The sequence below is a fragment of the Anolis carolinensis genome, chromosome 2 (genome assembly GCF_035594765.1).
Source record: "Anolis carolinensis isolate JA03-04 chromosome 2, rAnoCar3.1.pri, whole genome shotgun sequence".
Taxonomy (NCBI): Eukaryota; Metazoa; Chordata; class Lepidosauria; order Squamata; family Dactyloidae; genus Anolis; species Anolis carolinensis.
The window spans coordinates 235,688,061-235,706,802 of record NC_085842.1 but is presented as its reverse complement, the minus strand read 5'-3'; the positions used below and the strand labels follow the sequence as shown (position 1 = coordinate 235,706,802).

The following is an 18,742-nucleotide window of genomic DNA, read 5'->3' as shown; positions in this document are numbered from 1 at the left end:
TCGAAGAAATATATTAATTAACATGTCTACATCTACAACAGACTGGCTTGTATATGCTATTGTGCTCCTGCCCACTGATTGGACTCCTGTGGTTTTCCCAAATAACACTAACTAGAGACCAAATTTGTTCTCCGGCAATGATGGTTCCATTCACAATGCAACAAAGCCCGGCTTTCTATAGGAAAAAGTGGGGGAGTCAGGAAACAATAGGATGCAGTTCAGGGACAAGGAAAGGTTGGGACTTCGTGTACATTTGAAAAATTAAATTAACTCTATCTTGAAATCTTAATTGCAACAAATTTCCTATTGTTTTGAAATGCTGCCATTTCAGTCATCTATGACCATTCATTCTGTTTTCAAGGTCTGGACGAGCACCTTGACACAAAACCATTGTCTCCAAATTCCAGATAATTAGTAGCATCTCACTGACTGTGAGTCATGGTAATAACTATACACCACAGCACCTGAAAAGAACTCCAGCAGAATAATGAGAGAGAGAGAAAGTAGATTTGCCATGAAGTCGAGAGTTGTGTTGGGGCAAAACGTCTGAGCAATCTTGAGGGAAAGAAAACATCTTGGAGGGCAATCGTCTTAATTGCACTGAGTTGCAACTAGGAGCACAGTTCGCATTACAGAGGAGTCATTGCTTTTTGTGTGGTTGATGCTGCTACAGCACTAAATGGCATTAGCAGAGGGGGTTGACAACCCCTCATGGGGTTCAGGAGAGTAAGCGATCCCTTGCCACCTCTGAAAGTTGCACATCCACTCTCACTTTAGATACTCACTCAAAATCTCAACACAAATTGTAACTTTTTCACATGGGTGAAAGATCAGAGAAATATGAAGCAAAATCAACAAACATACATTTGGAAATTAAATTTTCTCAGGTATGCTCTTACATGAAGCCCCTGATCTCACAGTGAGTTAAACTGCTGAGTTGCTGAACTAGCTGACCGAAAGGTTGGCTGTTTGAATCTGGGAAGCAGGATGAGCTCCCGCCGTTAACCCCAGCTTCTGCCAATTTAGCAGTTCGAAAACATGCAAATTTGAGTAGAACTATAGGTACTGCTCTGGCGGGAAGGTAGCGGTGCACCATGCAGTCATGCCAGCCACATGACCTGGGAGGCATTTATGGACAACGCCGGCTTTTCGGCTTAGAAATGGAGATGAGCACGAACTCCCAGAGTCGGAAATGACTAGACTACATAATATGAGTCTTGTGGGACCTTAAAGATGATTATGATATGAATTGTGTTAAGCAAACATATTGTCAAATGTCTGGACTACGGATTCAGAACTGCTTTGGGATGATAGATGAATTGCCGTAGACATTAAGCAAGATGTGCTTAAAATTGAAAGTAGAATTTTTGTGAAGAAATCAACAGAATATAATTAAATTCAGTTATTGGGCATCAACAGATTTTTCATATTAGAAATGGAGATGAACACCACCCTCCAGAGCCAGACACAAACTGGTGTAGATTTTTAAATGATGATTTATAATGGAGGTTTTTAACTATTTGTTTTAGTTGTATTTGTTATTATTGTTGTGTTGGCATCTAATGGTTGCCATTTGTAAGGCCACTCTGAGTTCCCCTCCAGGGATTTAAATGTATGAAATAAATAATAATAAATTTACCTTTACCTTAACAGTGCTCATACATATCAACATGAGAGGTGAAAAGGCTACAGTCGTCTCCTGAACAGTACAAGAGAAGACTTCCCTCGGTCTCATACCACTCAGACCTGCTTTGTGTCTTACCTAGGTAGCCTTGTTGCTCCTGATAATCTCTTCTGCATATTTGATGCTTGCAAGGCTGCCGCAGCTTATGTAAATGTTCAACATGGATTGGTCTAGACCACATGGAACGACCTCATCCTAGTGCCAGCAGTTCAGAAAGGTGCTAAGCTGGCACAGACTTTCTATGTCATGGAGCAGAAGACTCATGCAGTGCATCGATTTTCTATGCTACGACAGCCATATGGACCTCCCAGAAGACAGAAGTGGTTTTCAGCAGCTTTTCTAAGCACCTTTACAGCCAGTCACAAGTATGGAAAGAGACATACAAGCATGCCCTTTCACGTTCAGTATGGGTGTGTTTTTTAATGTCAAGTTTTCAACCTATTGTCTCAGATGGGAAAGTTTTTAAATGAGCCTAATGAATGTTATGTAGTTATATTCATTATCTGTCTAAAACTATTATTACAGCTGTATTTCTTTATTTATAGATCCTATTTATCAATGGCTCAGAGGTGGGGGGAAATCCAATTACAACAATCATACAATCTCTATCAGTAAAAACAAAAACAAAATGTTAACACATATAAACAGCAGCTTAAGCGACTCAACAAATTAAAAGGGCCTTACATGACAATGGCTAGGTTGAAGGCACAAAGAATCTCTTGAGAGAGAGAGACAAGTCCCCATCCAACTAAAATTCAATGGCTATTAATTCTCCAAAGACGAATCAGGCAAGCTCATAAGAAAGAATGTAGTCCCCGTTAACATTTTGACTATTTTTTGGATTATAGTTTCCAGGGTCCCATGCTGGATAATGGGAGACGTAGTAAGAAAAGTGACATTTCCAAGCTAAATTTATATGCCTTTATTAACTTTCTTCTAATAATAATAACATCAGTAACAACAACAGGCAAGAACTTTCAGCCAAAGCTTACCTGGATCAAACTGAATAAGATGGGAAGGAGGCAGAGTGAAATCCTTTCCTGACAAAGCAGTCATTTCATTGATCTAATACAGACAGATTGGAGAACACAGTGTGAAATCAGTCAGGACTTTTAAATATTTGCATCAGATGGTATTGATCTGATTCAATACAATTGCGCACAGCACCATTCCAAAACTAGCTCATTTAATGGAGGATAGGGTTGCCCCAGTGGCGCAGCATGTTAAAGCACTCAGCTGCTGAACTTGTGGACCAAAAGATCACAGGTTCAAATCCGGGGAGCAGAGTGAGCACCCGCTGTTAGCCCCAGCTTCTGCCAACCTAGCAGTTCGAGAATATGCATATGTGAGTAGATCAATAGATACCGCTCCAGCGGGAAGGTAAAATTGGTGCTCCATGCAGTCATGCCAGCCACATGACCTTGTAAGTGTCTACTGACAATGCTGGCTCTTCGGCTTAGAAATGGAGATGAGCACCAACCCCCAGAGTCGGACACGACTGGACTTAATGTCAGGGGAAAACTTTTACCTTTACCCTTAGGGCTGCTGAAAGGATTGCATCAGTAGCCTGCTTTTTAAAAAAAAAATACTACAAAAAGACATCAGACAAACTCTGCTCTTTAAAAACATATTATAAAATGTAATTTGCATAGGGTATTATATTGCTGCTAGTTAAAACTTCATGCAACATGCCAGAGATTCTGCCTGCAGAAATGCATTTGCATAGAAGCATGCTCCAGGTTCCCTCACAGCTAGGAAGAGAAGCCATTTGCTTAATAAAAACTTGCATTCGTAATCATCTGATGGAACTGCCAGATCACAGATCAAATGCTTTTTGCATTATGCTTGTGACAGAGATTGGATTTCCCTGTAATCTGAGCTCAGATGTCAATTTTTCTATTAAAATATTAGAACAATGACTTATGCACTGCCCAAAAGAAGAGGACAAAAGAGTGTACACTTTGCATTTGTGAATTTATACGTATAGGTATCTATTAAGAAATAATTATGATAATTTTTATAGAAAGATTATAAGCTTGCCACAATAGAGAAGACTGAGAGTAGGTGACTTAATTTGAGGGCTAATTGTTGATGGGCAAAGAGTAGGCTCTATCGCCTTATGGTTCTTTTAAATAAGTCTTTCAAACAGACTGCTATAGACTATGAGACATGCCATCTTTGTGACTGTCGTAAAATTTCTGCTATCCTCACATTTCATTGCATTGCCTTTTCTCCATTTTCCCATACAACACTAGAGATGGGAAAGCACCAGGAGACCATTTCCCAGGATGCAATAATGGCTACACAAAGTTGGAGGAAGGGTGTGTGTGCAGATTTGAGAGAAACTTAAACTAGAATGTATTTGAGGACCAGATAAAAAGGTGTGATTTTAATGGTACAAAATAATGCCAGATATGGTAGGATGTGTTTAAAAGATGAAGCCACTAGATGAGACAATTCACTATTTTTACACCACACTGGAAAAGAACAGTTGGAAATGTTCCAGTGAGTTATGAGAAAAGCAAAAGCAGCTCTGGAAGATACTCCATGAAACCTACCCCAGTAGTGAGCAGCAGAGGGGTTTGTTTGTATTTATCCCAGGTCAGTGCCACTGTTGGCATGAAGAAAGAATTACAGATTCAGTTGGCCTGTTGTAATGGACCTGATCAACTCCATTTTGGCAACAGCTGAAATCCTACCCATGGCTGCATTACTTTGCTGAGCTCTGTCATTTGTATTATGCTGGAAATGTAGTCACTACAATATTATGTGCCCAGGGCCAAAAACCAGATGTTGTGGCTACATACAGTGTCAAACCCTGAGAAGAACCTATTATCAACAAGAAGTCTTCAAATCATTCTGTACTGGTCGCATAGACTTCAGATAAGTACTACCATGTATGCATTAGATGTCCATGCATACTTTGTCATTTGTCTGTGTAACTCTGGAATTCTATAAAAGACTGATGCTTGAAATATACTTTATCTTGGCCAGTTCTGTGAGTAGGTTGGACTGAAACCAGTACTGGGTTTGATGGATGTCTTTCCAGCCATGTACTTGCAGGCTTCTGTAGACCTTGGCCAACTGGAGACCAAGGGCCAGGCGGTGGCGCAGCTGGTTAGTAGCCAGCTGCAATAAATCACTACTGGCTGAGAGGTCATGAGATCGAAGCCCAGGTCGGATTGAGCTCCTGACTGTTAAATAGCCTGGCTCACTGCCCACCTAAGCAGCTCGAAAAACAGTTGCATCTGTTGAGTAGAAAATTCTAGGTACCACTTATGTGGGGAAGCTAATTGAACTTAATTTACAACACCATAAAATCTGCCAGCAGCGTGCGGCAAGGAATGAGGAAGTACTACCATCAAAAGGACTCGGTGTCACAAGTGGACGATGAAGTGTCAGCTCCCCCTGTGGCCGGAATCGAGTATACCCTTAGGAAGCTGGAAGCTGGAAAAATGTTAAATTGCCTCTGTTTCTGTCTATATGTTGTATGTCTAACAATGGCATTGAATGTTTGCCATGTATATGTGCACTGTAATCCGCCCTGAGTCCCCTTCAGGGTGAGAAGGGCGGGATATAAATACTGTAAATAAATAAATAAATAGGTTGGCAACTGATGTGGGCAGGATCTTCCCAGCAGGACACAGAATTAACCTACAATTCTCTGGGAGCGTACTTTTTTCCCCTCCATGTCAGGAGCCACTTGAGAAAAAAAAAGTTTATCAAAATGTTATAAAACACAGGAAACAGACCCTTAAACCATGCCCTCTTTTCAACCAAATATTACTACAGGTTATGATTTTACAAATTAAGCACAAAACATCATGTTACACAACAAATTTGACAGAAAAAGTAGTTCAATACGCAGTAATGTTATGTTGTAATTACTGTATTTACGAATTTAGCACCAAAATATCACAATATATTGAAAACATTGACTACAAAAATGACTTGGATAATCCAGAGGCTTGGATAAGCGAGGCTTGGATAAGTGAGACTCTACTGTAATTTGTGATACTATTACCTTCACTGCCACAAACGCTGAATCGGCGGTGTGCCCTGATCGGCTGATTTTCAAAGGCAACATCCCCACATTTTCACAGACTTCATAAACATCTTGCTGCATTTCAATCTTGGACCATTTCAGTTCCAGCCTGTGTTGGGAGAAAAAAAAACACTTGAGTGGGGAAATCTCCATAGGAATCCCAAAAGAAATCCCTGGTGCTGAGGATTTGAGACAAGTATAATCTCTTTCCTGTTCATCATCACTATAAACACAGTTGTTCTTGTTTTTACAAAAGTGTTGCTTTAAGGATTTTCAGAGAGACATGTTAGTCTATAGAAAGATGGAGTTTTGTGGCATCTTGAAGACTGACTAATTGGAGGACGTTGATCTGAAAAGAAATGCATGCAGAGATTAATTTAAGTATAAACTTAACACAGCTAAGCACTGAATGTGTCTTCACACATAGGCATTATCTGAGAATCGCAGTGTGTATTAATGGGGATAAAGGTGTCTGAGCAGGGAAGGAATACATTTCCCTCGCCACAAAAGAGTCCCAGCTGCTCCCATGTTTTAAGGACGTTTAGAGCCTTATTAAGGTCACATAAAGTGAAAACAAAAACTTCACCATTTAATATCTTTGCAAGCTTCTTCATAAGACAGCTAGAATAACAACGATCCTTGAATAACAATATACATTATAACTGTAGAGAAGGAGGCAATGCTGCATTAGCAATTGATTTTCGTTATTTTAAATGTAATGTAAAGAAGACAAAATCATTTCTTTTTCTGCCTCACAAGCTGTAACCTTATTTCATAATGAAAACAACACATGGTTCTTGAAGGAAGAAGAGGGGAAATTTCTCCCTCTTTTCTATTTAGAAAATCTTCCTTTAATTTGCTTATTTTTATTTTTCTGAATTCTTTTGCAGAAGAAAGTTAAAAGAGCTCCCCCATGTAAATATTCTAGATATTTGATGTTTTTCCCTAGGATGGTATCAGTTAATAAAGCATTTACAAGTTGATTTTATTGAATATTATTTGATACCAGAACATTAAATTGTATCCCTCTTCCCACAAGATATTTACCACATAAATCTAGTTCCAGGTTGCTGGACTGATAACGTTTTATCTGAGTTATGAAATTAAAAATGTAGTCATGACACTTGTAGTCATCAAACATTATAAGAAGAGCAATAGCACTTTTAACAGCTAAATTACTCAAGAAATTGCATGATTTTTTTTCCATTTCAAAATCTCCTTTGCCTTCTAAACTGATGTAAAGACAACAAGTAGACATTGAATCTAGCTGGGCAAAATGTATTTATTTTGTGTCAAAGGCAACTGATAAAATAGAGGGAGCACAAGCAATTAAATAATTTTAGACCAAAAACGGTCAACAGTGACTGCATTGTCTGTAGCTTTAAACAATTCTTCCTCTGATCATAAGGCAGGGCATTGTGGGCAAACATACAGATGCGGAGTTGTTTCTTCTCCTCCACAGTCGCACAAGGTGGAGGATTTTTCTAGGCAGTGCCATTTTGCCAGGTTGTCATTTGACCTCCCAACTCCTCTTCTGAGTCTGTTCAGGGACTTCCAAGTTGTCCATTCTTGGTTTGCCCTTGAGGAAGACCCTCGTGGTGGGCCATCTGTTTCGGATGTCCTGGTTTAGCTGCCAAGAGGGAGGACATTGCTCTCCCAACTAAGACTTATATTTCCCAATGAGATTATCCTTCACTTCCCAAATTTCTTGTCTTGCAGTAACTTAAAACTACAGCTGAGAACTGAGAAATATGATTTTGGCATCCAAATAAATGGGAAAGTTGCCCAGAAACAGCAAATATAAGAGTTCAATGAAAGGAGTGAATGAAAATTTCATTTCAGGAGTAAAATTCCTATTTCTGAGGCAATGCCCTCATTTAATACTTCCCCTTAGAACAATGGTTCTCAACCTCTGGGTCCCCAGATGCTTTGGCCTTCAACTCCCAGAAATCCTGGTAAACAGCTGGTAAACTGGCTGGGATTTCTGGAAATTGTAGGCTAAAACACCTGGGGACCCACAGGTTGAGAACCACTGCCTTGGAGCTACACCATAGGATCCCACCTGCTATGACGCACACTTCTGAATTAAGTTGTAGTATGATAAGATACCAGGGCTTTTTGGCAGAGAAAGCTAAAGGAATATAAAAGTACAACTCCCAGGATTCCACAGTATTTTGCCATTTCAGTTAAAGTGGAGTCAAACTACATTAACTCTATAGTGTAGATGCACTCATTATCTACTTTAAACATACTGTAAATCTTCTATGGCCATTATTTTTGTTTTCTTCATGTTCAATGGTAAACCTGCAATTCACATCTGATAGAATTTTGATAGTTTTAGATGTTCTTTGAAGACGGCCCGGAAACTGCAATTGGTGCAAAGATCGGTGGCCAGGCTGCTAACAAGAACTAGCTACCGGGAGTGTACGTCGCCTCTCCTGAAGCAGCTCCATTGGCTGCCGATAACTTATTGGTCCCAATTCAAAGTGCTTTATGACCTATAAAGCCCTAAACGGCTCTGGTCCTACTCACTTGCGTGACCACATCTCCCCCTTTAGTTCTGATGCTCGCTATGTATTTTATGAATGTTATTTTACTGTTATTGTTTTAATTATATATGTTGTTCTATTGTTTTATCTGTTGATTGGGCTTGGTCCCCATTTGAACTGCTCCAAGTCCCCTTGGGGAGATGGAAGCGGGAAATAAATAAATAAATAAATAAATAATAATTGTTATTGTTATTGTTATTTTATGACACAGCAAACAAGATAGATATGCCAGATTTCGTTTCACAAAATCACAAGTCGAACACTTCCCAAGTGTCTAGGACTGTGTGATGTATTTTCGGATGATGCGTGCAGATCCAGTAGCGTGGCCTTTTGCTGTTGGCAGATCATAATTTTGTCAATGTCTATTGTTTCCAAATGCCGGCTGAGATCTTTTGGCATGGCACCCAATGTGCCGATCACCACCGGGACCACCTGCACTGGTTTCTGCCAGAGTCTTTGAAGTTCAGTCTTGAGGTCCTGATAGCGGCTGAGTTTTTCCTGTTGTTTTTCGTCAATGCGACTATCACCTGGGATGGCAACATCAATGATCCAAACCTTGTTCTTTTCCACAACTGTGATGTCTGGTGTGTTGTGTTCCAGAACTTTGTCAGTCTGGATTCGGAAGTCCCACAGTATCTTTACGTGCTCATTTTCCAATACTTTTGCAGGTTTGTGATCCCACCAGTTCTTTGCTGCTGGGAGGTGGTACTTGAGGCATAAGTTCCAATGAATCATTTGGGCCACATAGTTGTGCCTCTGTTTGTAGTCTGTCTGTGCGATTTTCTTACAGCAGCTGAGGAGATGATCAATGGTTTCGTCGGTTTCCTTGCACAGTCTGCATTTTGGGTCATCAGCTGATTTTTCAATCTTGGGCCTTAATTGCATTTGTTCTGATGGCTTGCTCCTGGGCTGTAAGGATCAGGCCTTCTGTCTCCTTCGTCAGGGTCCCATTCGTGAGCCATAGCCAGGTCTTCTCCTTATCAGCTTTTCCTTCAATTTTGTCAAGGAACTTTCCATAATAATATTTAATTATTATGGAATAATAATAATAATAATAATAATAATAATAATAATAATAATAATAATAATGTTATTCTTTTGGATATGTATCCTGTAAGGCTACTATGCCACTGCTGTGCATGCCAAGTCTACAGCACCAATCCACAAAAGTCTTGAAGCGGTATTTGCCTTCCCCCTACCGACACAAGGAATGGGTAGCAGGCCATATGGAACAGAGGTCTACATCAAAATCATATACTTTTCCCAGTCTTATGTGCGAGAGCAGCGTATTACTCCTGCCTGTGCTGCTGCTAACACATGTGCAACTGGCTGACTGCCCAAGGTCTGTATCACTCCATTGATTATATAGCTCCTGGGTTGCATCTTCTGTGGCAAAAAAATGAAGCATAAATAACATCTCCATCCCATATTTGGAATGGGTGTAAGACTTTCAGCCATTCAGAATACGATCATTATCCTTTAATGAGAAATTAGCTGCTGTTTTTTAAGGCTGAAAATAGCAACATCTAGTGCCCAGCTATGGAACATCCTTCTATAGGTTTCATTATGTTCTTAAAACAAAATAACCACAATATGCAGAGCTTGTAAAAATTATATTTGTGGACTACAACCGCCTGAATTTCTGGGACAGCATGAACAGTAGCCATATTGACTAGGAGATTCTGGCAGCTATAATCCAAATCCATTTCCAAGTTATTTAGATATGCTTGAGACCTTTTGCCCACTCACTTTCTCCGCCTGAAAGGTCTGGTTCAAACTGACTAAAGTTAGTACTGATTCCCCACTCAGGCCACCTTTTAGAGGGTCTTGACCATCAAATTTAAAGAAACAAGACAAAGGTCCCGCTTAAACCCAGTTGTGTTGTACATGCACAGAGGTAGAACTTTATGATAAGCAAACACAACAACATTCCATGACAAGCATGCCTGTATAGACATAAACACAAAAACTGTGTTCTCCAAAATTTCTCCAAAAACTCTTTAGCCAAACAACTAGATTCAGGTGGTAATACACTTTAGCATCACATTGAGACTTTGAATCACTTTAATTTTCAGCACACAAAAAGCTAACCACAAAAGCTCAACAGAAGTTTTTCATGTTATTGTGGTTTCAGATTTATAGTATGATTGGGCTAAGTGGTCAGCTCCTGTTCCAACAGCACAACACACTGCAAAACCTATCCTTTTAATTTAATCTTCTTCAGTAGTAGAAGTTGTTGTTGTTGTTGCCATTATTTTCACTTTAGTACCCAACATAGTCCTGCCTTCTCATATTATTTCATAGACTCATAGAATTATAGAGTTGAAAGAGACCTTGTGGGCCATGTAGTCCAACCCCCTGCCAAGAACCAGGAAAGTTACATTCAAAGCATCCCGACAGAGGGCCATCCAGCCTCTGCTTTAAAAGCCTTCAAAGATGGAGTCTCCACCACACTCCGGGTCAGAGAGTTCCACTGCTGATCAGCTCTCACAGTGAGGAAGTTCTTCCTAATGTTCAGGTGGAATCTCCTTTCCTGTAGTTTGAAGCCATTATTCCACATCCTAGTCTCCAGGGTAGCAGAAAACAAGCTTGATCCCTCCTCCCTATGACTTTCCCTCACATATTTATGCATGGCCATCATGCCTCTTCTCAGCCTTCTCTTCTGTGGGTTAAACATGCCCAGCTCTTTCACCCGCTCCTCGTAGGGCTTGTTCTCCAGACCCTTGATCATTTTAGTTGCCCTCCTCTGGACACACTCCAGCTTGTCAACATCTCCCTTCAATTGCGGTGCCCAGAATTGGACACAGTATTCCAGGTGTGGTCTAACCAAGGCAGTATAGAAGGGTAGCATGACTTCCATGGATCTAGACACTATTCTCTTATTTATGCAGGCCAAAATCCAATTGGCTTTTTAAGCTGTTGCATCCAAATTTCAGACTCAAAGGGGCCAAGAAATAATCCAGTCACACACACACAACTCATGGCCCTTTTTGTTTTTAAACACAGGGCATTAAAAGAGAAGTGTGTGTGTGTGGGTGAGGGGAAGGGTCAATGAGACTTTTCACAAAATATTCCATTTTTGTTTTGTTTCCATAGAATACATGGCAATGAAAATAAGTTTTGGAAACAGTATTTACTGAACAGCACCCACATAAGCTTACATTCTAAGAGATTATAACAATGACCAGCAATTACAAAAGTAACATTTTGGCCTTTATATTCTCTGGATACTAAAGTGTAAACAAAAAGTAACTTTTCCAGGCTTTGAAGCATAATATAAAAACCTGCATGAAAAGATATATAGCAACCATTCCTGTTCCAGGATGCACATGTTAAAAGTACCCCTCTTTTAGTAAACATACTGCTACCCTACACTGATTCTCCAATGAGGATGCAAGACAACTCAAAATGTACCAAGACAAATGCTGTTCTTACATCCACTTGAGTAACTTGGTATTGTACTTGGGTTTGCAACAGTATCCTCTGTGACTGTGACAGTAAAGAGGGCATTTACAAATGGCTCTTATTTAATTACTATTAGGGGGAGAAAAAGGCATAAGTTTAAAGGGATGTTTTTTTCTAAATCCCAATTACAGTTTTCTGCTTGAAGTACTAAAAGCTCTGAAAATTATTCCACATACTTGTTATCAATTCAGATCTAGAGTGACCTCTAGCTGCTGAAAGGTGCATCTAAAGGCATCTTTCTGATTCACAACTAAGTAGTGGAATATGCTTCTGTAACTAGCTTGTAGTAAAACTTCCTTTACTGGAGACGTAATTAATCAGTGCCATCATTAATATTATTTTGATCATTTTTCCCAAAGGAAAAAAGGCCTATGTGTCACCTCTTGTGTTCATGTAGTCTCTGAACCATAGCCACAATACGACAAGAAGTGTCCAGTCTTAATAGAGAAAGAGAATAGCAAGACACCGTTCTACTTAGACATAAACCACACCAAATTCACTTATTCCTACGTTAGTCTTTATAGGATTGTGACCAAAGTTTGCACTGATAATTAAATGGTAAAATGACTTCTATTTATTTGAAGCCACAATCCAGGGCACATTTTCCTTATATAAATGCACAAAGTGCTACAATTGAAATCTGCCTGAAAGCAACGTCTTCTGATATTTAAATCCTCCTTCTTAATCACAGATGTTTGGGTGATTAGGGAAAGTTGGAGAGTATACCTTCAAGGGCATTCTTCCCAAACCTAGTGCAAACTATTCCTGCCATTTCTCAGCCAGCAAAACTGCTTGGGGATTCTGGGAGTTGTTGCCAGTGCAACTGGAAGGCATTACATTGGTGAAGGCTATCCTTGAATATTCAGCTTGTTGTCATTACAGCAAAAGTTCAAACTAATATGTAAATAAGTCCAAGAGCCATACATATAGATATTAGATCATGACTTCTCTTCTTTGTTCCTCACTTTGAAATAGCAACAGATTGCTATTGAAAGCAGTAGTCCAAAAAAGTAATTTATCTAAGCACTGAATTATAATGATATAATTCATCAAAAGGCACTCAAGCTATCGAAGTGGAGGACCATGAGCAGTGCTGTGGCCAATGAAGTAACTGGACTCAAGCTGAAAGGATTTCCAGTTGTGGATGTGCTCAGAGGTGAAAGGAAAGTCTGAAGCTACACAACATATATGATAGGAATGTGGAATACAAGAAGCATGAATCTGTGAAGATGGACATAATTTAAGAAGAAATGGAATATCTAAACATTGCAATAATTGTTGACAATCATAGGTGACTGGAATGCAAAAGTAGGAAATAGAGCAGAATCAAAGTTTGTAGGAAAATTGGTCTGGAAACACAAAATAAAGTAAGAGAATGACCAATTGAATTTTGTTCATCGCAGACACATTCTTCAAACACCCAGAGAGGAAAATGTATACATGGACATCACCTGATGCTCAATATAGACATCAGGCTACATATTTGGAAACAAACTGTGAAAAGCTTTATCTATGCACAAACAATGCATCTAGAAAAGAGGAACCAAATTAAATGAAAGAAAGCTCTTCAAAGCAGTAAAGAATGGATGAAAATAAAAAGTAAAATGTGACAGGAATAGGGTCAGAACCCCAAATGTAACTGTTCATTTACTTGTGCACAGGGAAAGAAAACTATTATAATAATGAATGCTGCGAAATAGAAGACGACAACAAAAAAGAAGAACAAGAGATCTCTTCCACAAAATCTGAGAAATCAACGGGAATTTTAAACCAAGAATAATCATGCTCTACACCTGACAGAAATCACATTACGTAGCCAAATACTAATACAAAGTTGATGGAAACAATTCACTGAAAAACTGTATAAAAGACATGAAAAGACAGCAGTTTTGTTCAAGGAGGAACAATTTAAAGATGAATTCACAGTTCAGAAAGGGAACTGGAAGCTGCACTCAGTAATTTAATTTCCCAAGGGTCCTAAGACAAGATCACATACCAATAGAGCTGCTTTAAGCTAAACAGGCAGAATCATCTTTAGTTCTATTTAAAATCTGTCAGTCACCAGAAGTCAGTCCTCACAGGCCCAGCACCTCAACAAACTGGGCCTTTCAGTAAGGCCCGGATTTGTTGAAGTGTTTAATTATTGCGGAGTAAACTGGTAAAACCCGGTTTACTCCACATTAATTCACTTTTACCAGAGGTGTCCAGTAAAAGCAAGGCAGATCCCGCATTTTGGGCCTGTCTGGAAGGGCCCTAAGTCGAAGTCAACCTGACTGGAGTTATGAACAACATGTGCGAAAGCCTTTAAAAGCTATCAAACTGCCATGTGTTATTTATTTGTTAGTTTTTTTTAATCAACTCAGCAACTACTGTCTAGACATGAGATTTTGTAATTTCAAGGGGGCTACAGTTATTTTTGCTTTCAACTGTGATCCATTTATTGCATCATCACTGCTTTAAAATAGTGTTTGATGGATCTCACTTTGAAAACAAGGAGTGGCAGTGTTTATTAAAAATGAAATTCATATATTACCTCTGAGGTTCAGCCGAATTTCCTTCAGGATCAGTAACTTGAATCTCCAGGTTATCTGAATTGCTCTCCTCATAAGGATCAATGACGTACAATATGGTTCTGCTATTTAAATCCTTCTGGCTGAACTGTTCTTGAATAAATCCACCTGGGGAAATATGACAAAAATCCTTTTAAAAAGCAGTATGTCTGCCACCTACTATTGACAATGTCTTCCAAGGAAATGATTCATGCCTTCCTTATTAAGGTGATACAATCCAATTATTTGTTCAAAGTACAAATTAAATGTCATTGCTTTCAAGCTACCTTGAAAGATGATATGACAAATACCTGTTGTTATATTTTGCAGGTAGCCATACTGAGGTCTTCGCAAAATCTTAAAAATGATTTGGCCATCATCTGTATCACAATCTATGGCTTTCAGTGAACGGACAGTAATATAAATACCATAGTTGCCATTTTTCAGAAGTTCCACATCTGAAGCACAATGAAGATGGACAATTTTTGGTGCTGGTTTTGCTGGGCTATCCACCTGAAATAAAAATTAAATACTGATATTATTGGTCAAAGGCTAGGGGGAAAGCACATATTTTCATTCCACAGATTTTAGAGGCCTGAAGAGATGGTCTGCTGAACTCTGGGAGTTGCATCCAAAAATTAATCTCAGATTAATGACAATCTGGAAAGTCAAATGTTATAAAGTTCTACAGATTCAATAGGCCTACTGTAGTTGAGACTAACAATTGAATTTAGCCTTTTGCAGTCAAGGTGTTTGAACCAGCCTCGAGAAGGCTTCCAGTATTAGCCAGAAAAGTATATCTATGCTTACAAATGGAAGTTGAGCATACAACCACATACATTTGTGGGTGTGGAACTTGCCTGAATGATGAATGGCAAAGGCTCGAGTTGAACCTTGCTATTTACTACGAAGCCTTGATTCACTCCATCTGTCGCCACAAATGTGAATCTGTCTATCCGAGAATCACCACCTCCATGTCTGTAAGCAACATTCAGAGTGTCCACATCTTGTTGGCTAAAGCTTTGCCGCCAGAGTCCAGAATCCCTGTTGTAGAGCTGACCATATTGTGGGAGCTCAGCTAGGAGAAAGGAAAGGTTTTGTGGAGCTGTGTCTGGATCCGAAAGCTGTAGAACATCTGGAGAAAGGAATGCCATGCCACCTTCCAATAATCTTAGCCCCTTATTCTTGGTCACGGTGGGTAAGGCTTGGTCCACTGCCTCCAGGATGATCTCAAACTCTCCCTGTTTAGTTCTTAGCCCATTGCTGATGATGAATCTGGCAAAAAGAGGCAAGGCAGTCTTCAGCATGTGTTCTTGTTTCACCATCTACTGAAATGAAATATAACAGACACCTTTACTAAAGGTCTTGCCTCTTAGTCACCTGAAGATATAATTTTAGACCCCGGTCCCATTGTATGAAGTATGATCACAATGGGATCTGAGAATCTGTGATCTATTTAAGAGTTCTCCACTGGAGAGCTTTAGTCCACTTTCCAGAGACATTAGCCATGTTCCTTTTTCTGAACAATAATAACTTTACTAAAGTCTGTATTTTGCTTCTCATGTGCACAATTTGGAATGTTCTATTAGAAATGCAATATTACTTTCAAAATTACAGATGTCAGCCAATCAGAACCCTAGTTTTGAGCCAGATAATTGGACCATCAAACCCATTACAGTTTGCCTTGAGTGGCAGCAAGTTTTCAAAGTCATAGGCAGAAGTCTTCAAAAGCCATACTTGAATTCCTCTGAAGCAGAATTGATTCCTAAGCAAATGGAGTTTTGGAGATGGCTAGGTCTACTCTGAATTGCAGACATGTTGTTCAGATTTATATAATAAGTATTCATAGTATTCATTTCACCTTAGCCCTAGGTCAGGCCTAATGCTCCTGAGTTCAGAAATATTTTGATACTATTGAGGCTGTGTGTCTGATTTCTAATCACCTCCAGTGGGAGGGTTTGTGACCTCCTGGCCAGAAAAACTGCTGATATTGGGGTTACTATGTGTTCCCCCCTACAAAAAAAAATCAAGCTTCCACTTCCTCTGATGATTATGACTAACTTGTATGTAGGCACCATGCCATCAAACAGATGGGTATGATCTCAGGCAAGCCAGATAGTTAATAGGAGCAAGAAAAATATTTAGTGAAGGACACTTTTCCCATCTGGGAACATGGCAGCAGCTGTTTGTACTGACCTAACATTTGTGCCAATGGTAAAACTGATGTCCTGTCATCAGTTTAGTTATATTAGATCTTCCAGTGAAATTATAGTGCTCCAGAAGACATCAAACAACATTCAGAGGAATGCAGAAGGACATTGATTCTAAGGTGACAAAGTATTTTATTTTATACAGGGCCACCACATATCTGAAGGGCTGTCAGAGGACCATTCCTTGATTATAAACACATTTTATATATCTGATCCAAGTTGTTATTGTTATGTGCCTTCAAAGTTGCTTCCAACTTATAGTGGCCCTATAAGTTTTTCTTGGCAAGAGGGATGTGATATAGCTCTATGGAGGCTGGCTCCACAATTTCTAGCCTTGGAGGCCAGTCACTCTCACCCTGCCCTATGGTCCCAGCTTAAATTCCTTCTTGGATTTAGATTATGGATCCCCAGGAGATTTTTGGTGGGCAAATGTATTTTACAATTATTTCCTTTAATGACAAACATGACACTCTATGGTCCAGTCAGAGTCAGGTTTAACAAAATAAGAAGTAGATCAACTTTATTTTCTTAACAAATAGAATGATTGTTGCTTTATTGGCCTCCAGTGCCTAGTTGCATACATATCATCATCATCATCATCATCATCATCATCATCATCATCATCATCATCATCATCCAATTGAGTAACATCAGACCTTTTCCCTCGCTCAATTCAGACACCCAGTACACATTTATTCCCCATCTACCCTTACAACAGACTTCTCCAACAATCTCCCTTCTTTTGAAACTATCCTGTTCCTTGATCCCTTTCTGCCTCACACAGAGTTCCCTGTGCTGGGATTGGCTGCCTCCAGTAATTCAAACATTGCTTAGCAATCTCTAAGTACCACATTTGCCAATTTCCCTCTGCAAGAATCCTTTGCCTTCCTCTGGGATTGATGACTAAATGGGGATTCAAGCCCTGGTATCCAGTGTTGTATCCAATGTTCAAACCACTATTGGTCATGACTAGTTTCAAAATGAAAAAGAAAGAATAGCTGGGCCCTTGGAGTTGTCCACTGTCAGCTCATGGACACTTGACTTTGTAGTCAGTGGTGCCTGGTGTCTTCCAGATTCAATGGCTAGGGTTGCCTGGTTGGCTATGAGATGGCGCTTCTGCGACTTTAATCCTGAACAAGATGGATCCCTTATAATATTATTCCTTCACTGGTAGAAAGCACAGGGAGGGGCATAGAGGAGCCCCATCTCAGTTTTTATCACTGGCATCTCCATGCTCCTGATTCCTACTCTTCCCTGGTGAGGGATGGCAGCTGAATGAAACCATCCTATTTGCTATATCAATTTATTTCATTGTTTCTGTTAGATTTATGCAGAAATTTAAAATTTTAGGAACATTTTAAAATCAACTAATCAAAATCTTCACCCACTCCCATTTCAGTCAATGAAGTTCGAAGTTCAGTGGGACATGTTCTTTCTAGAAGAAAATTCCCACACCTGCTAATCTAGTCCTAATCAGACTCACTATACTGGTAAATAGAGAGCCAGCATGGTGTAGTTTGAGCATTGGACTATAACTCTGGAGGCTAGGGCTTGAATCTCCTCTTGGCCATGAGTAACCATAGACAATTCACACACTCACAGTCCTAGACACTGTGATATGGCCTTAGAGCAGGCATGAGTAAACTTGGACCCTCCAGATGTTTTGGACTTTTTGAAGTCCAAAACACCTGGAGGGCCCAAGTTTGCCCATGCCTGCCTTAAAGTCATCATGCATCAGGAATGCCTTGAAAGCACACAGGGAGGAGGAGAAAGAGAAGGAGGGAGGAGGAGAAAGAGGAAGGGAGTGGAGGAGGAGAAGAACGGTTGACATCAAAACAAGAGAAAGGAATATGTTGATCCCACCGTTTTTATTGTACTCTCCACATTTGGAAAGTGACAATATGAAAAGGCCAGCATACTTTATGCATGCAACTTGTCCAGTTTGAGAATTCTGATTTTTCATAGCTCCTAACTGCCCCTGGTGGCACAGTGTGTTAAAGCACTGAGCTGCTAAACTTGCAGACCAAAAGGTCCCAGGTTCAAATCCCGGGAGCGGAATGAGCGCCTGCTGTTAGCCCCAGCTCCTGCCAACCTAGCAGTTCGTAAACATGCAAATGTGAGTAGATCAATAGGTACCACTCCGGCGGGAAGGTAACGGCGCCCCATGCAGTCATGCCGGCCATATGACCTGGAGATGTCTATGGACAACGCCGGCTCTTCGGCTTAGAAATGGAGATTAG

General features: G+C 39.9%; 1 protein-coding gene across 4 annotated transcripts in view; it reads right to left on the bottom strand.

Moving 5' to 3' along the window:
- Positions 1-18,742, bottom strand: part of frem1 (FRAS1 related extracellular matrix 1) — a 99,945-nt gene that overhangs the window by 19,255 nt on the left and 61,948 nt on the right. For 2 of the 4 annotated variants that reach the window (XM_062971906.1, XM_008103155.3), the window contains exons 25-29: positions 15,153-15,567; positions 14,604-14,805; positions 14,277-14,421; positions 5,709-5,838; positions 2,677-2,749 (exon numbers count right to left, since the gene is read on the bottom strand). In XM_062971906.1, coding sequence (XP_062827976.1) covers positions 2,677-2,749; positions 5,709-5,838; positions 14,277-14,421; positions 14,604-14,805; positions 15,153-15,567 — 965 coding nt within the window. Of the gene's footprint in view, positions 1-2,676; positions 2,750-5,708; positions 5,839-14,276; positions 14,422-14,603; positions 14,806-15,152; positions 15,621-18,742 lie in introns of those variants that run through there. The other 2 variants (XM_062971908.1, XM_062971907.1) reach the window with 2 other exon arrangements.